We start from the raw sequence: 21,273 nt of genomic DNA on the forward strand, positions 1-21,273 counted from the left end.
GTTCCATTAGCATTAATGGAACTGCACCAGTTTGCATCAGGTGAGAATGTGGCTCCACTAGTTAGCCAACAAAGTAATTGTCCTAAGTATTATCCATTTTAAAATTCTAAGTTTGAATATCTATTTCATTACTGCCAGCCTGGCTTTAGGGCTGGGTGACATGAGTGATGGCCCAGGGCAACATCATCAAGAGGCAAAGCAGTGGGTGGCCCTGGTATGCAAGACTGTAGAAGGGAGTTTGGAGCGAAAGGGATGGAAAAGGTAGCAAGAACCTGGGGAGGCAGCAAGGGCTAAAGCAGCGGTTCCCAAGCTTTTCTAGCAGGGACCCATTCTGACAATTCAGGAAGACTTGGTGACCCAAAGCAACCAAAAACCCTGGGTGGGGGAGTGGGGAGTGCCATAACTAACTTTTGCACCCAAGGCAAGAATATGAAATTGTGCCCTGTCATGTTTACATACTCATAATAGTTATTGCATAGAAAAGGGGAAATACATTAAATAATAACACTATATTTACTATGGTTATCAGAGTTATAGTGACAGAAAGAGACTAATCCCCTAACTGCTCCCCCCCATCTTAAACCCCACATTCAGTGTCTAGAGGAGTCAGACTTGGGGGCTGGAGGGAGCTAGGGAACTCATACTCAGGGGCTAAGAGTCACGCTTCAGGCTGGAGAGACCAGGGGAGTCACACGGGGGCTAGGGGTGTCACATTCAGGGGTAGGATAGTCTCCCTCAGGGGGCTGGAGGGACCTAGGGGAGTCGCACTTGAGGGCTAGGAGCCCCTCAGGTGCTGGAGGGAGCTAGGGGAGGCATAGGGATCCCCATGGCTGAAAGTGGGCTGGGGCGTGGAGTTCTGGCCAGCAGCCTCAGCCACCCAGGTGTGTGTGTCTGGGGCGGGGAGGGACCCTGGCCCTGACGCCTAGAAGCCAGTTGGGGTGTGGAGCCCTGGTCTGGCAGCGCCAGCCACAGGAACCCTGACTAGCAGAGGGGTACCCACATCCTCACAGCTGGAGTGTGGAGCCCTAGCCAGCAGTGTCAGCTGCAGGAACCCCACCCAGGTGCAGGGGGACCCCCAAGCCCCGCTGCTAGAAGCCATCTGGGGCTGAGCCTTGGCTGGGGACGAACACAATACCCCTGCAGCTGGAGCAAAGCCCTGGCCAGCAGCGCCAGCCACGGGACCCCGACCCCCACAGTGGGAAACGGGCTGGGGCAGGGAGCTGATCATCTCTCAGCCCTCCCTCCCAACCTCAAGCCTCCCAAGCCCCCACCTCACCTAAACTGGGCTGTCTGTCCAGCTGCCTACCTTTTTCCTATGCAGGTATGCAGTTCTCAACCCTGCAGTGCTGGAATGGTTCTCACTTTGATTGGTTTAATTGCCTCATGGCTGTTAAACCAGTTAAGAAGTTGTGTACCATTTCAGTGTGAATGGCTTCTTAAGAGCCACCTGTGGAGCCTCCCAGCCCAGCTGCCAACCCATGTTTGGGTCCCGACCCTTAGGTTGAGAAACCCTGGTCTAAAGACACCAATATATGTTTGTCCAGGTCTGTTTTCCCTAAGGCCGGCCCTGTTTCCATACCCAGCAGCACTCTTTTGTAAACATTTTAATAGAATAATGGCTAGAATCTAGTCCTAAGAGAATTCATACAGAGACTGAATGCACTGGGTTTTGATCTATAGAAGATTGAGAGTTTTGAAGTTTGTGAGAAGTGGTTTTTGTGTACTGATTTACTTTAAATGAAGACAAACTTGGTAACCCCTGAAATACAGCTGTTTGAAATCTTATTCTTCAGAGAGAGGAATGTTCATTTCTGGTGTAACGTGTTGCTGAACTGTGGGAAGTTAAAATCCCAGAATGACTCCAAATAGTTTAAAAAAATGTTTTGGAATTGTCCTATGGATTGTTAAACTTGACTTATAAATACAAGCTTCTGTTTCAATGATTTAGCTATTTGAGAACCAAAAATACTGCAGTAGCTTTGAAAATACCATGAAAGTGTATAGACTTGTGAAATAATCATGTGAATTATAGTGATAAATGCCCTGTCTAAATGATTTCCCCTCTTTATTAGGTGACCACGAATGGGATCATTGCAGTGAATGAACCAACAAAAGAAGAAGAATACCTTGGTCAATTGCCACTTAGTTTTGGAGCTATTGCTCCATTTTTGGCTGATCTGGACACTACAGATGGGCGTGGGGAGATCTTCTATAGAGAAGACTCATCCCCTGATGTTTTACGGCTTGCTACAGACTATATTCAGCGAGGTTTCCCCAAGGTCACTTTTGATCCAAGCAGTGTTGTCATTGTTACCTGGAAGTTTGTGGCTGCTTACCATGTGCCTGGAGAAGACCCCACTCTGGAAGACAAGGTGAATGTTAGACAGAGCCCTGATATAGACCAAGTGCAACAGAAGTGAAACTACATGATCTTTTGTTTCAAGTGTCAATTGTAATATTTCATGTTACTGCTTTCCTTTATACACTTATCACAGCATTCATGAGAAGGAAATTTTTCTGATGTGGTTTCTCAAATATATTTAGAAGAGGGCAGAAACAGTTTGGTTTGTTGCATGTGGCAGAGAGGAGGGCAAAGGTTACATTTTTATCTTTTTTTTAAATCAACATCAAACTATCGTTGGATGGTTACATTAACTTGCGCAACATGCACAAATGTGCCAGGGACTTTAGATGTACTAAACTTTGTACTTTTGGGGCTAAATTAACAAAGAAACTTAATGTGCTGCTACAAAACAATGTTATTGGGCCTAACTTTCAGGTGCCTAGAAAATCACTAGAATTTTAAAAAGCTGGGTTTTGGCATCTAGGCTATGTATATGATGTATGGGAGAGATGGGTGTCTTAGAATGGGGTTTGCAAAAGCCAGCCCAATAGGGGATGCCTCACCAAAAGTGAAAGCTGCTAAGCTAAGTGGAGTGCATTAAGCATTTTGCCCCTTCTCCATAGATAGGTGTTTGGGGCCCAGAAAAGTAGGTGTCTTCTATCATGTTCTCTGTTGCAAAATGCTCTCTTGGGGTGAGGTGCCTACACTGTTTTACTAAGAAACTTGCAGGGAAGGGGGAGGGGGAGGGGGAGGTGCAATAGCAACTTCATAGTGCTAAGCCATTAGTGACACATTTGTGGGGGAGGGAATGGGGGGCGGGGGCATGTACCCTGCCAAACACTGTAAGTGGGAGGGGCAAGAGGCCAGAGCTTTTGGGTGATCTGGGAGACTAATATGCGTGCCTGATGCTTGCAGCAGGGGTCGAGCTCCCTCATACTCTCAGACAGCATACAGCAGCGGGGAGTGGAGAAGAGGAGTGACACAGTTCTGCTCCCCGGCTCCCAGCCACCTCACTTGTGGGGGAGGGGCAGGACCACTCCCCTCCCCCACTGTTGGGAGCCTATTCTGGTGACCTTATTTTAAAAACTGTTATTTATCCACATCTTATCAGGAGAGGCCGAGATCCCCACATTAGACTATACCAGTGGCTAGGGTATGAGCCTGAGAGATGCCAGAACCTGCTTCAAATCTTTTTGGTGCCTCAGTTAGATGCTGATACTGAGCCTCCCACATCAGAGGTGAAAGCTGTAACTACAGGCAAGGAAAGCTGTTCTTCCACACCCCCCTCATGTGTATAAGCTTCTCTGCAGGGATGTGATCTGGTAGCTGACCTCTGAATGTGCTTTCCAGAGCAGGCCCTGCAGGCAAGCCAGACGGAGGAATGTGTCTTTCCCTGGTTTGTGCATTGCTCTGGGGCTTAAGATTGTGGATTCCTGGGGCAGAGCTGCAGTGCATGTGCTCAAGCCAAAACAGACACCTTTTGGAACTTCTAGTTCATGTGAGGCATTGAGTGAATTTTGGTGGCAGCTGAGCAGGGGCTTTGCGAATCCCAGCAGGGCTGAATTCTGGGATTTCACATCTAACGTGGCAGTTAAGCACTTGAGTCCTCTTGTGAATCTAGCCCTTGATTTCTTCTTGGGTTGGTCACATCTCTTTCACCACATGCTCATGCATCTGAGATCAGGCCTTCCATAGCAGGCTTCTAAAGATCCCTGTACGGTGATGGTGATGATCCATGTGTGCTTAGGACTTCACCTCACAGTTGATTTGAGATCCACAATTCCTCCTCCTCCTCCTCTCCTCTTCTAAATCTGTTAGGTCCCATTCTGCAAAGACATAAGCACATGCTTTGTTTTATGTACTGAGAGTAGATGCATTTGCAGTGAGACTACTCAGAGGCCATGTCTACACTACAAAATAACTTCGAAGTTGCGCGTCTACACCTGCCCTGCTTTGAACGTAAATGTTGAAGTAGGGCACTACTCCATTTGCAGGAATGGAGTAAGGACTTTGAAGTGGGCTCCGTTAACTTCAAAGTCGGGGAAAACGTGTGTAGACACTCTGCTGGCTACTTTGAAGTTAACCCTAGCACCTGGAATGTGTAAAGCTAAGCATGCTTCTGTTTATTGTCTTTCCAGGATCAGGGCCTTTCAGATTTAAATATTCTTAAACCTCTTTAATCTGGAAACATTGGGAAATAGGCCAAGCCAGATTATGGAATTTTCCAGACCATGGGTGTTCACCATAAATGAAGGGTAGACAAAGTCTGTTACTAAAGCTTTTGTATGTACAAACCATTAGAGTACTAGACATGTATAACATATCAGAAGATGAATCCTTAATGCACTGTATTTAAGATTTTTTTTATTATAAGTAGGTAATTAAGTAGAAAACTGCTAATTGTACAGTACAATGCTCTGCCACTTTTCACATTTATAAGTTAAATTTGTGCTAGGGAGTGCAGCGCATGTGTATTTTTTTTTTTGTTTTGTTTTGTTTTGTTGCACTATATATAAACTTATTTTTGTTGTCATTATGGTACTCCAGCCATGCAGGGATCCAAAGTACAGGTGTTGCCAGATAAGACAGTAGTTTTTTATTTTTATTATCCTGTGACTGTGAAATTGACCAGAATGGATCATGAATTTGGCAGGCACTTGCCTATAATGCAACCCATGCTGGGGCAGAGGTAAACAGCTAAAGTCAGGTGAATGGCTTTCATAGGAATACTCCCTCAGCCCTGAAATAAAAAATACAGCTAATAATCCAAAATTGGATGTGTTCTTTTTATCTAAACAATAATAATTTACAGTCTAGCTCAGTACCAGTGGACCAGCTGATTCATTGATATCTTAAAAGACAATTGCTCTGGTAGCTTTGAGGACACTTTTAACTTTTAGTCATTTTGAGTATTTTTGATTTTAGTATAAACTAAGCTTTGTGAAAGAAATGATCTGTTTGGTTGACAAGTATGCTGAATGCTGCTGCTGGTTATCCAGTACAGCATGCATTGTGAGGGGTCCTGTATTGCAAAACAGCTGATAAATAAAAATGTAATAACTTTTTGGAAAATGTTTAATATTACCAGGTTATTGTGTAAAAGAACACTTCTCACCTGAAAATTGACCTCTTCCTCCACCTCACCTCGTTTTGCAGAAGCTATAAATTCAGTATGCTGTTCTGTGCCAAATGCTTGTGATTAGCATCAAATTTTGATGTGCTATTTTCCACCGACGGCCAATCCACTCCATTTTTCTGTCAATTTGGTGAACATAATACTGAACTTAAGGGTTTTTTAAAACACCCTATTGGCCATTTTACATTGAATTCAGTTATCTGCAGTAAGACTTTGACATTTAAGCATGTTCAGAACAATTGTATTTTTTCAATAAATAATTGAATCTGTGCTTTGAAAAACTTCTCAAAGGAATTTGACACAATCTTTAATAATTGTGTGATGTACAGCCCATTTTATGAACTCAGATCTTGACTTTATAAATTTTAAAGTATCTTCCTTTTTTTTTTTTTTTTTTTTTTTCTCTCTAATCTTGAGTATTTTCCCACAAGTAAATACAATTTAAATCTTCCCCACAGAGAAACACATTCCAGGCTGTTTTAGCCTCCTCTGATTCCAGTTCCTATGCTGTTTTCCTTTATCCAGAAGATGGCTTGCAGTTCTATAGTACATACTCCAAGAATGCTGAGGAAAAGGTTCCTGCTACAGTGGGTTTCAGTCAAGCCTCTACAAACTACTTCTTGTGGACAAAAGCAGGATCGTTCAATACAGTTGCTAATGATGAAGAGTCCATCAGAGAGCTACATGAGTATGCCTTTAAAATAAATAAATAAACCTCAGTCCTAATTCTCACTACTGTCTTACATGTTTTATGCAGTGAGAAAGTGTTTTACATGAGAGAGTGTCACAGCTCATAGGATTTCATAAGCCATTGTATTAGAAATCATATAATCTGATCATTTTTGAAGAATGAGACACTTTTTTGTCCTAGATTTTTTTTCTTAGTGGGTACTAATGTGTTCAGTGTCAGTTAATGATTGCTCAGCCCTTTTAAAAATTGGAGCGTTTTCCGAGGAGCCAAAGTTTAGACATCCCTTTCTGAAAATTCTTGATACCTGTTTGTAGGTGCTTTAACTAGAATGCTGGTGGTGCTGTGATACTCTGGTTTGAAGTGAAGTAGTTCACAGCTGGGTTCAGTGGCTCTCAGCACTCCTACTATACAATTTGTTCCAGCACCTCTGCCTCTGCTTTTGCCTTGAAAGGACAGGAAGAAAAGTGAACAATCCAGAAATGTCAGAGAATGGCTATCAAAATGCATATGGGCCAAATTATACAAGTTTAACGGCTCCAGTTCTTCAACATCTGTAATCCAGCATGATTTTATTTAGCTGGATAGCCACTTGCTACAGATGTGGCCGAGTTTTCTGTGGTCCCATAAAGTTTACTTACAACCCCCAGTCCTGGTTCTCAGTGCTCTGTGCTGTTACTTAGCTGTAAACTTGCCACTAAATCTCTTCTGAGAATTCAGTAAGCAGTGGAAGCAGTGGCAAATTATCTCCTTTGGCACCAGTCACATCCCAAGAGTGTTGGGCAAGAGAGGTTTAACCTTTTCTTTCCAACTCACTCTGCCCTTCAGATAAGTTCTACAGCAGTTAGTTCTCAAAACAGATAAGTTGTCAAAACAATTCAGAATTTTAGCCATGTACATCAAGGTGTTTTTAGTGTAGATGGATGAGCTGTAGCTTTCTTGCACAACTTGTACTGTAATGATTTATCTAGTTTGCAGTGATACTGTATTTATCATTGGCTTATAGAATCAAATATGTAAGTAGGGATTTTAATATAGAATTTTCATTTAATATTCTGTTTAGTGATGGCTCTTTTTTTTTTCCTGTGGATGTTCTCTTTCTAGGAGCAGCAATTCTGGGAGGAGAGGAATCTGGGTGTTTGAGATTGGCAGTTCATCTAATAGCATTGTGCCTGCCAAAATCAGTGGCGGTCCAGAATCTGGTGGTGATGAACAGTTTCAGGAGGTGACCTTAAAACCAGCTGTCGTGCACCAGGACTCAGTTGAAATAAGACAGCAACAGGTACCATATGATGTTCCCAGCAGAAGAGGGGATCAACAGTATATTACATATAGAGTTCCTCAGTCAGCTTCAGAAGATGATTTACAACCACCATACAAAGTTTCAACAACAGAGATCCCTTCAAGAGAGTCCTCTTTCAATCAACAGCCAGAACTCTCCACTGGGAAGACTCCACCTCAATTTCAAGTCCCACAGTTCCCTCAGCAGTATGCTCAAGTTATAGATGTGGAAGATATTGAGGAAAGTGAGATTGGTAAGTTCGTATATTAGTTAGTGGATGTTAGGATTTGCACCTGACTCCCCCTGTCCCAACACCCTGGCGTGGCTTCCACTTTGTCCTGAGACCAGCTTCCTCTGTGACCTTACCCCTTTGTTTTGCACTTCCCCTATCATGGGGTGTGTGAATAAAAAATGTGTGTAGGTAGCATGAAAAGTAGATTTTAAGATTTATGGAGAGTTCTCTAAGCAGTTGGATAAAACCTGTTTTCTTCCCAGAATGGCTTCCCACTGCCTCCTCCAGGTGGGTGTTTTTTGACCCCAGACTACTGAAAATCCAGACAGACCTCCTTAGCTTTAGTTTTAGCAGGGTTAGAGGGGCACGTGGCCAGTTTCAGGCCAACTAGAATACTTGACTACATGTGTGTATGTCATGCTTACCACAGACTTGTCCTGTAATGTCACTAGTATGTGCTCTATCATCTAGATGACATCTATAGCAATCATCATTGTCAGTAGTTTGCATGATTGAATGCTGTGGAGAGTCTGTGAATTAATGTATTAATGCTTCTAGAGGGCAACATAGTCTCAACAGTATTTGTCTTAACATTTTTGATCCAAAGTGATCGCTAAAGTAGTGGCCTGCAAACTAGTTTATTAGCTGAGACTGTTTGGGCAAATTCATTCCATATTATTGCAAGACAAGAAAAGTATACTGCAGTAGTTGGCTATTCTGAAGGTAACTCGCAGTTGTTGATTTCTAGTTGGCCCTATAGTGAATCTTATAGATGTCGTGGTTGTAATATAATGTGTAAAAAACAGTAGTTGGTTGGTCTTCTTTCATACAGTGTTCCGTTACCATACTGATGTCCAACAGACGTGTGCCAACAATCGTCAGAAGTGTTCCAGTCATGCCATTTGCAAAGACTATCGAAATGGATATTGTTGCAGTTGTATTGCTGGTTACAAAGGAAATGGCAGACAATGTGTAGCAGAAGGTAACTTTTAATTTTTTAAAACTAAATAGTTGTATTACCATTTTGTATGTATTTTAATGTAACTATAATGCAATCAAGTTTTATATGGCTAAATAGGCAATGATTTTTTTTTTTAAAAATCTGGTACAGAAAAGAGTGAAGATGCCTCTCAAATGATTTTGTAAGTACCATTTAAAAATTATGAGTTAAGTAAAACTTTCAAAACTGTCTTCGGAAATCTTACGCCTTGTCTGGACAACAAAGTTTGTCAATACCCAAAAATTGCGAGAGGATGTTCACACTTGCTCATTCTGTCAACATATCATATCCACAGTGGGGCCACCATCAGCAGAGTGAACAATGTGCTCTGGGATATGTATTCCACAGTTCAGTGTTTGCTCACATCTTGGGGATTCCCTCCAAATTCTCCAACAGCCTCCTTTAACTGCCAGGATTGGCAACCTGAGGAGCTCTGAGCTTTCCTTGGTGAGGAATCCCAAAGTGGCACTGTAGTCTCTCTCTCTCTGCCCACCCCCCTCTTACATCTACTTCCTTCCCACCTCCCCACAGCAGTCTGCCTCTGGCTGTGCTAGTACAGGGCAGAACAGGATAATTCCAATGATTTGCTCTTTGATTCACAAATGGAACAGCACATTCAGCTGTCAGACACTTCCCTGGAGCTCTGAAAGGGGAGAGGTGCACGCCAGCAGGTTAGCAGAGACCAAAGCCCTGGGCAGAGCCATCAAGGTAGCATTGTGAGACGCTGGCAGAAGCCAGTTCTGTCCACCAAAAAGCCCAGCAATGTCTACAGTGGGCCTTTTTTTTTCTTTCTCCTTCTTTCCCTCCTTTTATTTTCAACAAAGTCCCCTGTAGGGTTGGAAGCTTCTTCTTGCCAAAACTGGACATTTTCCCCAACAAAAGTCACATGGCAGAATGGCTGCTCTCACTTTTTTTTGTGACAAAACTTGGTAGTGTAGACAAGACCTAAATCTTGTGTATTTAATTGAAAGCCAGGCCTGAACTGAAAATTGAGTCCGTGGATACATAATGAAGACATCCACAATGAAGATGAAAATGTAACTTAAGATGGAGAAAGCACTGCTCTTATAGCTGACATGCTTTCATGCCACTGTCATTAGCACTGACTGGCTACTTTGTTTTGCATAACAGTCTACTTCTGAGAGGTAAACCAAACAGTTGCAGACACTGATTCTGAGTGGCCAAGGCTCTCCTTGGAACAAGGTTCTCAAAACAAACTTTTGCTTATGCAATTGCCTTTCTGGTCTGTAGTGAAGTTAGCAGTTGTGCTTTAGGGAGCTATGTCAGGGATGGATTGCTAAGGATCTTCAAATGCCCAAGCCCTTTTTTCTGCCTGATAGTTTTGCCACAGAGCTCCTCCAGGGAGACTAGAATGAGCCCATCAGGAATAAATTGCACCCTCCTCCAAAAACCATTCAGTGGGTGAGTGAGGGGAGAGAGGGAGGTAAAACCCCATAAAATATTGAAAAGCAAAAAATTCATATCTTGGTTCAGGATGAAACTATAAGAGAGTTAACAGACCTTTTTAAAAAAAATAAATATGCATTGGGCCAAATGCTTTGTGCCTGAGGAAGGCACCTTAATAGAAAGCATTCTTTTGAAAACAGGGTTTGTCCCCAAAGGAACCCCATCTACAAGGCCGTTTTCATTTTCAGAAAAGTCTCTTCTGGAAATGCATGTGAGATTACGCAAATAAAGCATGGGATTTGTAAATCAGCACTCGCTTGCGTTTTCAATCTCCCTCATTTGCATTCCTCTCTTGAAAGGGAAATGCAGTGTAGATGCAGCCTTAGCGTCTAGTCTTGTTCTCTTGCTTCCCTCCTCCCCTCTCCTCTGTGTAAATAGGAAGCAGACAGACTAGGAAGTATTGCTTTGTAAATTGCACATATAAGCAAGTGGGAACACAGCAGTCTCTTCAGCCCACTTCTTAAAATGGAGTTAAGTATTTTTTTGAGGAAAACTAGCTACTTCAAGTAGTATACATTTAGGAAGCCAGTTATTTGTTTGGTTGTCAAACTCTTAGGTCTCCACACTGAACAGCTTTGTTATCAAGGCTTTTCTTTTATAGTTGACAACTTAACATGCCATTTGTTAAAATGGGCTGCCTCAGCTGATGGCACACACCCTCTGTGAGCCAGAGACATCACAGTTCAGACAAAGCTTCCATGGTACTTGGCAATCTCTCCAGATTTGAGGAGTCTAGCACAGACTAGAATAGCTTGTTTGTAGTGATGCCTTAGCTGTATTTACGCCTCAAAATTTTGAGGAGTAAAGGGACTTGGAAATAGCCGGGGACTCTGAAGTACCGGTGGGTTAGCAGCAGCTACATGCAAGCTGGCACTTAGAAGTTTGCCGTTCGAAGTTGCTGTGGGGGAGAATTAGCTTAATGAAGTGCTGCATATGCACCACAGCACTACATTAATAATCTCCCAACATTCTACTTACCATGCTCCCTTCGAAGTAGGGAGCTAATGTAGACACAGCCTTAGAAATTACACACTCTTTTAATCCTCTTCAGCCATGCCTGCTGGACAACTCAACATCTAAAGGAAAACTACACGTTACTTATCCTTTGAATTCGGTAGATCTGCAAAGTTCAGGTGGTGTTTTGGATCCAGGGTTCTGGATTGGCCCATCTCTAAAAATAAAATTCTTCAAAACTGATGCACAATCTGACTTCTGTCCCTGGGAGTGGAGTCAAAGCATGACTCTGGTTTCTTTGATTTTTTTTTTTTTCATCTCCTATAGCAAAGATCTATGTTTCTTTATATTTGTTGGATCTATATTTGACCATTGTGCTTTTGTTAATCCAGAAAAGGAATGTTTATGTATATACATGTAATCATTCTAGTGACTCAATCTGTACATACATTTAAAGTGCTAACTGATTAAAATATTTTCTTGCTCTCCTGTTCTGTTTACAAAATGAGAAAAAAATGCACTTAACTCAGTATGAGTTACAAATTTATACCAATCCAGAGCAAGGAAAATAAAAGATCTGATACTAATGTAACTTGAATATAGAGCGTGTACTTCACACATTTATAAAATACCACAGCACCGTAAATACTAATCCAGAATACAGCAAGTTTCCCACATTTGGGAACTTAATAATTGAATTCTCAAACCTTCGCAAGCGGCTGCTTCCCAGGGCCCACGGGGGAAAAATGAAGAAGATAACATCTAATTATTGTAACTGCCCAATCTTTTTTATTTTTTTTTCATAGCAGTAAAACTAATTGCCTCTGCAACTTTACACCTCATTTATTGGTGACTTGTATTTCTAACTCTGATCATCTGCCTCTTGCCATGCATGTTGATGCTAATTTTTTCATTTCTATTTGCACAAAATTGATGTACTGAATAGAAACCATACCTCTGAACAATGTGTTAATTCTACTTTTTGTTTTGTGAAATTCTTTACCTTTTTTATATTGGTGGTTTTTTAATTTTTACCAGGTTCTCCTCAGCGAGTTAATGGGAAAGTGAAAGGAACAATCTATGTTGGAAATAACCCAATTCCCATTGTATTTGAAAACACTGACCTCCATTCTTATGTTGTGATGAACCATGGACGAGCATACACTGCTATCAGCACTATTCCAGAGGCTCTGGGGTATTCCCTGCTTCCTCTTGCTTCTGTTGGAGGTATCATAGGATGGATGTTTGCTGTGGAGCAGCAAGGATATAAAAATGGATTCAGTATTACAGGTAACTCTTGTATTAGAACTTGTTTTAAAGGGTGCTTTATACTTTGTTGGTGACTTGAGGCAAGAGCACTGTTTAATTTGCATTGAAATATTCAAGCTTATTAGAAGAAAAAGAAGCTTGGTGCTAGATCAAAACTTCAGCACTTTTTTTCCTGCTGATATTATACAAATATTTGGAACTTATTTTACACTTGACGCTAATTCATAGTAGTCACCCGTGCTACATTTACACGGAAGGTGCTATTTCGGGATACAAAGTTTAGACAGAGCCACATGCCAAAATAGCCTATTTCAAAATCTGCTCAAAATAAGCTTCACAATTTGTATTGTGCAAATTGCACAGCTTATTTCAAGATTAGGGCGCTGTCTAGACAGCCTCAGAGACTCTGAGTACTAAGTCAACGTGGATTAGCCAGTTCCCTTTCAATGAACCAATGTTATCAGGAAGCTGGTGACATATTTTGGAAGGTCTGGGTAGAGGGCATCTCTGAAAATTGGTCTGTTTGTGTTAGACTAAAATTTTCGATTGCAGTTGTTTTCATAAAAATAATGAATGGATTTTAATCAGCACTCAATACAAAGGTATGACCCAGGGTCCTCTTTTTCCCCTCTTGGCGTTTTATTAGTGTGTTCTAAATATCTCACGTGCATTGGCTAGAACTTATTCTGAATTCATTACCCTGTACAGATGCAGCAACTCTTCAGTTTGGAACTCCTAATATGTATAGATGCAAATTTCCTAGATAGCTGAGCATCATGTCAATTAGCAAGACAAGGTGGGTGAGACAATGTCCTTTTTATTGCAGTGATTCTCAGTTAAGGGTCTGGGGTGCCCTTGAGGACAGCAGGCAGATTTCGGGCCATCCACCAAACTTAACCAGAGAGCAGGACCCATTGTTAGACTCACTGGGTGCCCAAGACAGAAAGCTGAAGCCCAAGTCTTGAAGCTTGAGCAATTTAGATTTGCGGGGCCTCTTGTGGCACGGGGCCCCAGTCACTTGCCTGACTTGTTAGTTCCTAATGCCAATTCTGGCTTTTAAACTACTGGGTATGCAGACAAACAGTTGTACAAGGTAGTTTTTGTAGCAGGGGGCTCAAAAAGAGAGGTTGAAAAGCCTCTTTTATTGGTAAGAGTGACAAGCTTTGCGCTTACACTAAGCTCTTCTGCAGGTTTGGACTCTGCAGGTTCTGCGCTCGCGCTCTCTCGCTCTCTCTCTAATATCCTGGGATGGACATGGCTAAAACAACATTCGTTTTAAAGATGCAGATGTCAGTACATTTATCTTTCATCTGTTTATACTTAATTGTCATATATTTGCCTTTTTGGGAGTTGTGGAAATACTTTTTTTTTTTTTTTAAGTTTAACTGGGTCCTAATTCAGGAAATCGTAACTGTTGCAAGTGCAGAGAGTTTCTCCACTCAAGAGAAACTTGAATACTACAGAACTAGCATAAAAAGATGCTTCTCCCCACTTAAATCTGTAGGGCCATTGTGAAATCGTACTTGGACACAAATTCGTAAAATTACAAATGGTAATGCAAACGATGATCCTGTGCGCCCTGGCATAGCAAAAAAGCTGCTCTTGAGACATTTGAAAGAAGCAGCCAACAAGCTAGAAAGAAAACCCTTTAAAAGAAAGTTTTGGTATAAATATTTTGGTGTCCTAAAACATTCAATATTTGCATTTGTTCCTTCACAACAGCTTCTGCCTGCCTAAGATATTTGCTTCTGATACCAGAGGAAGAGAGGTCTGAGCTTTCTAAGACTATACACTTTGCTGATGTAAAACTATCTTAGTCTACCACTGTGCTATGGAGAGTCTGATGGGGCATCACTCTCTGCCAAGTGTGATCATCTTCCAAGGGAATTGTGGCCTATCCTTGAACCTCAAGTTCTGTCACCGTGAGGCCAGATGTTTGCAGATACAGCAGGAAGCTGTTGATCACTCCTTCCTCCTGTGAGTGTCTCCCAAGTGTCAGTATCGTGAACTTGTCCTCACAAATGCTTCTTTCTGACAGAAGGACAAGTTCAAAATATCTTGGAGACACCCCACAGTCAAAGCACTGGCATCTTCTTGACTATGTCATAGCTCATGCCTGAGGTCGCAGTGCTGTATCTCTTGTAGGCCGTGTCTACACTAGCCCCAAACTTTGAAATGGCCACGCAAATGGCCATTTTGAAGTTTACTAATGAAGCGCTAAAATGCATATTCAGCGCTTCATTAGCACGCGGGCGGCCGCAGCACTTCGAAATTGACGCACCTCACCGTAGCGTAGACCTAGCCATGGAGATGCTACCCTTTTAATGACCAAAGAAGTAGAGCCAGAGGACCTGTTTGGTTGTATTCCAAGTCTTCATGTAATTATCCCTAAATGGTGAAATCTATTTCTCCACCCCCTCTGATTACTGTAAAATCATTTTGCGGCATATTTATTGCCTTGTATTGCAGGATTCTTTAAATAAGGCACCATACAAAGTAAATGGCAACGCATAGGGTATGGATTCCCTCTGAAACTTCCAAACTTCTAGGAATAAAAGTCCCACTGAATTTCTGTTCAACTTGTGCTTCTGAGTGAGTTTGGGATTTTGACAATTGCACCTGCAGACAAAAATAAATTAAAATGAAGTGAAAGCATAAATTGAGGCCTTAAAGGTGAACTTTCCCCATCCAAGACAAGTGCAAGGACATGTGCTTTTCTCCTACACCAGAAAGATTTGCAGCCCAGATTCCATGCTGTGCTGAACTTTTGCTTTCCACAAAAAAGATGTGGAGTTACAGCTGCCAGTTACAACACCCTCATTGCCTAGTTTATAGCTGTGCTGAGTCACCATATAGGTTAGATATTTCAATTGCTTTTAGGCCCAAAAGAATCATATGCTTGCTGTGTCTTTCCTTGTACCTCTGTGCTGGGCTGGCTATATAGCTATTTATAGCAAAAGGTTCCCATGCCAGAGGAGTCATCAGCTAGATGGATCTGGCTTCTTTTGAGCACTTTTTTTTTTTTACCACTTCAGTGGTGGGAAGAGACCACAATGAAAACCCCATCCCGTGAATAAAACATGATAGGCTTTAGGTGCTGATGATACCATCATGAGAGATGCTGCAGGGGAAATGCAGAATCTTGAACTGCATTTTTGGCAGGTAAGTGAGAACTTGATTTGTTAAAATTCCTACACATTTCAGAAATATTTTTTGTAATTCGACAGTACATAATCAGTAGAGATGGGCCTGAATTTTTGGACTGATTCAAATTGTACTAAATTCAAATTCAGCTAAAACCTATCTGTGCATATAATCTGATTTAAAAATTTATGCATTTCTAAATGTATGTCAGTCTGACTAGGATGCTAACTGAGTATAGAACTGTTCTTGGGCAGGTGTGCGTGTGTGTGTGTGAGAGGGAGATTTCTTTGAAGCTAGTTCAGGAATTTGTAACATACATTTCAATTGTTTTTTATCTGGGATCACAGATGTTCTGTTTGTTAAATCAGTATACTTGTAATAGAAAAACAATATTCTCTAAATGCTAAAACTACTTTTCAGTAACACACAGAACCCACTTTTGACTGTTTTGGCTCTGTCTTAACTCTTGTCTTGATCTGAAATCTTCTTTAGCTTTCTTTACAGTTCGATGTGTTCAGAGCTTAAGTTTTGGGTGGGTGTCAAATATACTTACTGCTAGTGTGTAAATGGCTATTTCTTGAGCTATATTTTTTCCTTATATGAAAAAATGTAAAACTATTAGAAAATCTTGCATAAATTTTTTGCTTTTATTTTTGAAGGGTTGTGGGCAACAGTTTGACTAGATGGATTAAAACTAAGTCATGAGTTGCCTGATCTTGACTTCTAGGTGGTGAGTTTACACGGCAAGCTGAAGTTACCTTCCTGAGTGGTAATGAAAAGTTGGTGATAAAGCAAAAGTTCAGTGGAATCGATGAACATGGTCATCTTACAATCAACACAGAAATGAAGGGCAAAGTACCAGAGATTCCATTTGGTGCATCGGTGCACATAGAACCATACAATGAGCTCTATCACTCTTCTAGTTCTGGTAAGAAGAAACATGATTTAGTGGAGTTGATATCAACCATATTGTTCAGAAGAGAAGATAAGCATCCGAAAGACATTGTGTTACATGGGTTCACACCTGTTTCTTCAGTGTAGAATTTACTAATACATATTTGTTCTTGGCACTACTGCATGAGAATATGTTCTGCTGCCTTTGGACTTTTTTTTTTTTTTTAAAAAAAAAAATTCTAATCTTTATCTTTGAAAATTGTATCTTTTCCTCAGTCTCTTATGTGACATTTTTAAGCTACAAACTGGTGCCATATAGATACTGCAGATTTGCACTGCTGCTGCTTACTGTTTCAACTCTGATCTAGAGGGCTCAAGAGGAGACAGTAACTTTTGTTTTTTCAGCTGTTCAGTCTTTGGTCCCTTTTAATGGTAGTCTTTGAACTGTGCCTATTGTGTTTTGAGGCTTTTTACAATGTGCACAACACTCCAGTAGGAACTGGACTGAAACCTCTATCAGTTGACATTGGTCGCTACACATTGATAGTAACAACCATCTGTCAGTGTCACTGTGACCTTGGGCAGGATTTGAATGACCAACCTGGAAGAAAGAAGCTATTTATCCCGTTTCCAATTCTGTGTGCTAGCCCACAGAATCGTAGAATTCTAGGGCTGGAAGGGAATTCAGGACGTCATTGAATCCAGCCCCCTTCCTAAAGCAGGATCCACCCCAACTAAACCATCCCAGCCAGGACTGTATGTCAAGCCAGGACTTAAAATCGTCTAGGGATGGAGGTTCCACCACCTCTCTAGGTAAAGCATTCCAGTGCTTCACCATCCTCCTGGTGAAGTAGCTTTTTCTAATATCCAACTTTCACCTCTCCCTCTATAATGTCAGACCATTGCTCCTTGTTCTGCCATCTGTCACCATGGGGAACAGTCTCTTTCTCTCTCCATCCTCTTTACAGTCCTTTTTTCAGGAAGTTGAAAGCTATCAAATCACCCCTCAGTCTTCTCTTCTGTAAACTAAATAAGCCCAAATCCCTCAGCATCTACTCATAGGTCATGTGGTCCAGCCCCCTAACCATTTTCATTGCCCTCTGCTGAACCCACTCCAGTGCATCCATGTTCTTTCTATACTTGGGGGGGGGGGGGACAGAACTGGAAGTAATACTCCAGATGTGGCCTCACCAGTGCTGAGTAGAGGGGAATAATAACTGCTCCAGATCATTAGCCTTCTTGGCTACAAGGGCACACTGTTGACTTGTATCCAGCCTCTCATCCACTGTAATTCGCAGGTACTTTTCTGCTGTACTGCTACTTAGCCAGTTGGTCCCCAGCCTGTAACAATGCTTAGGATTCTTCTGTCCCAAGTGCAGGACTCTGCACTTCTCCTTGTTTATCCTCATCAAATTTCTTTTAGCCCAATCCTCCAATTTGTGTAGGTCACTCTGGACCCTATCCCTACCCTCCAATGTATCCACCTGACCCCCTAGCTTAGTGTCATTTGCAGCTTTGCTGAGGGTGCAATCCATCTCCTCATCCAGGTCATTTAATAAAGATATTGAAGAATACAGCCCTAGAACCAATCTTTGAGGTACTCCACTGGAAACAGACTGCCAGCCAGACATTGACCACTACCCATTGCCCATCAGTCAAGCCAGCTTTCTTTCCATCTTAAAGTTCATGTATCCAATCCATACTACTTTAACTTACGTTCAAGAATGTTGTGGGAGACTGTATCAAAACTTTTGCCAAAGTCAAGGGATGTCGCATCCATTGACTTCCCCATGCCCACAGAGCCACTTGCTTCATCATAGAAGCTAATCGGATTGGTCAGGCATGACTTGCCCTTGATGAATCCATGTTGACTCATCTTGATCAGTTTCCCCCTCTTCCAAGTGCTCCAAAATGGATTCCTTGCAGATCCCCTCCATGATTTTTCCTGTGACTGAAGTAAGGCTCTCTGGTCTGTAATTTCCTAGATTGTCCTCCTTTCCTTTTTTAAAGATGGGCACTACATTACGGTGGTTTTTTGTTGAATTAACCAGGACCTCTCCCAATCTGTATGAGCTTTCAAAGATAATAGCCAAAGGCTCTGCGATAATACTTGCCAGTTCTCTCTTTACCCTTTGGTTGCATAAAATCTGAACCCATGGATTTATGTACATATCGCTTTTCTAAATAGCTCTTAACTTGTTCTTTCCCCACCATGGGCTGCCCGCCTGCTTCCCATACTGCATTGCCTAGTGCTGTAGTCTGGTAGCTGACTTTGTCTGTGAAGACTCATGCCATCTTCTTTTTCCTTTCTTCTTCTAGAAGTTACAGAAATATGGCTCTGCTAAGTTAAACCATGTTTAATTGAAATGGCTGCCTATTTCACCAGTGACAAAGCCAGTCTATTTACTTAGCTTGACAGTCCAGGAAGAAGTTTATAGCATACTGGACTTGTCTGAATAATGGGCTGCCAGATATCAGGAATTCATCCTTTTGACCCAAATTCTCCACGGAAGTAGAGCGCTGTACTAATTTAGTCTACATCTACACTAGAAGCATCTATCGACAGAAGTTACTGTCGACTGTACACACAACTTGCTCTGTCGACAGAGAACTGCCAGACTGCTCTGCCCTCTGGTGCCAGAAAGCAAAATGGAAGCTCTGCAAAGAGGGCTGCCGGGCAACCTGAAGTCCTCTCTGTCGACAGAAGTGTTTACACTGCACTTCTGTCAACAGTATTCTTGTCGACAGATTGCTAAGCCTCAAATTTTTGAGGGATAGTACTATTGAGGCAAATGTAGAGGTCTGAGACTCTGGCAACAGAATGCTTTAAGTGTGTAGATGCTCTGTGAGTTATGTCAACAGAAGGCCCATTCTGTCTACAAAACTATCTAGTGTAGACACAGCCATAGAATACTTCTGACTTCAGCAGGGGTTGGACGTTACACTTCATCCATGCAGACAGGCTTAAAGGATTACAGCCTTTTTCCACCATACAGAAAACTACTGAGAACTGCAGATTTGATGGTTTATTTGGGATTCTTTCAGAAAATCAGAACAACACCTTAAAATGAACAAAAAGCATAGTGTATTTGATATTTAGTGGCTGATGTTCTTTTTAGATGTTTTTGCATATTGGATGGTTTCTTTTGATAAACTGAACGGGTTTTTTGTTTGTGTGTGTTTTTTTTTTTTTGTTTTTTTTTTTAAATGCCTGTCTTACCAGCTGTACAAATTTGTTAAATTATGTTTTAGGTAAATGTTTAGCATACTGGTAAGTCTGATACATGAAAGCAAAAGAGAGGCCAAATTTAATTAAATGTCCTTTTTGGGTCGGGGGGGGGAGAATGGCAGTGCTCTACAGCTACTTGTCTGTAAAATTCTGTTTAATACTATCCTGCCATATTTGTAGATGGAAATAGACTTTGTACTGTCCTTTTCCTCTCTTATCCATGTGATATTTATTGTATTTTAGTGATCACATCATCTTCTACACGGGAGTACACAGTGACAGAACCAGAACGAGATGGAATGGCTCCTTCCTACACTGTAGCTTACCAATGGCGACAGACTATTTCATTCGATGAATGCATTCACGATGATTCGCATCATCCTATTTCTGCCACGCAGCAGCTATCAGTAGACAGTGTCTTTGTCCTGTATAATAAGGATGAACAAATTCTGCGATATGCTATGAGCAACTCAATCGGTCCAGTCAGTGGTAAGTATAGTGGTAATTCTTCTAGGGACTTTGACTGCAGGAGACAAGCTCCTTTTATATTTGAGTTTGCATATGTTTGATGTAGTGAAATAGATTACATAGCTGCATTCCTTACCTGGAATTTAGAATGCCTGTGGACCCATTCATAGAAAAGTCCAAAAAAAAAAAAACCTCCTTGTAAACAGAGCTCCCGCAACATATCAAATTTCATGAAAATACCAGTTTGCAGTCTTTTCCTTGCCATGCAGTATTGTCAGTTCTTGTGTACGTTTACCTTTTTAAATGAATAACATTTTTTCATTCGTAAATCCCTTTTTATATCACTTGAGAGTGCAAACCCTTTGCTGCAGAAAGCAGTCTGTTACTAAGACGAAGCAAGTGCCATTAAATAGGATCAAATTTCCAAGAGGCATCCTTCAGCCAGTCGTAGCATGCCATTTCTGGACAGTGTGCAGTAGCCAAAAGTTTTATTGGAGTAAAATAACCATGTTCGTCTTGTTTTTAATTTTTTGTTTTAAAACTATTTTTAAAGGATTTTTGTGCAAAATTGATAAATTTAGGCAACCTTAATGACAAGCTAGCAAAGTGGTTTTTTTCCCCAGAAATTTAAATTGTTTGCGTGAAGGAATGACTTTAAAAAGGCATACTAGGTTAGGAGTATGTTTGTTAGTTTTTGACAGGATACAAGTAGAAATAAGGTATTCCTAACTACTGAAGGAAAAAGCCAGTCTGAACAATGCTATTTAAAGACATACAAAAACAGCCATACTGACTCAGACCAAATGTCTACCTAGCCCAGTACTCTGTTTTCCAATAATGGCCAGTGCCAGATGCCCCAGGGGAATGAACAGAAGTAATCCTCCCTGATCCATCCCCCCCATCACCCATTCCCCACTTTTGACAATCAGGCTAAGGATATCATCCCTGCGTACCCTGACTTAATTACCATTGGTGGACCTATCCTCCATGAATTTATCTAGCTCTTTTTTGGCCTTCACAGGGTTTCTAGCAAGGAGTTCCACAGGCTGGTTGCATGAAGTACTTTGTTCTATTTCTTTCAAACCTGCTACCTATTAACATCATTTGGTGACCCCCCTGATTTTTGTGCTATGAGGAGAAGTAAATAACTATTCCTTATTGACTTT

At 41.4% G+C, this 21,273-nt stretch overlaps 1 protein-coding gene across 1 annotated transcript in view; it reads left to right on the plus strand.

Annotated features, from left to right (window-relative positions):
• Positions 1-21,273, plus strand: part of NID1 (nidogen 1) — a 127,346-nt gene that overhangs the window by 5,296 nt on the left and 100,777 nt on the right. Inside the window, exons 2-8 of the mRNA XM_074990127.1 lie at positions 2,073-2,372; positions 5,939-6,168; positions 7,273-7,703; positions 8,515-8,664; positions 12,142-12,393; positions 16,244-16,444; positions 19,883-20,128. Of these exons, the coding sequence (XP_074846228.1) occupies positions 2,073-2,372; positions 5,939-6,168; positions 7,273-7,703; positions 8,515-8,664; positions 12,142-12,393; positions 16,244-16,444; positions 19,883-20,128 (1,810 nt within the window). The remainder of the gene's footprint in view (positions 1-2,072; positions 2,373-5,938; positions 6,169-7,272; positions 7,704-8,514; positions 8,665-12,141; positions 12,394-16,243; positions 16,445-19,882; positions 20,129-21,273) is intronic.

Source organism: Carettochelys insculpta, chromosome 3 (genome assembly GCF_033958435.1).
Source record: "Carettochelys insculpta isolate YL-2023 chromosome 3, ASM3395843v1, whole genome shotgun sequence".
Taxonomy (NCBI): Eukaryota; Metazoa; Chordata; order Testudines; family Carettochelyidae; genus Carettochelys; species Carettochelys insculpta.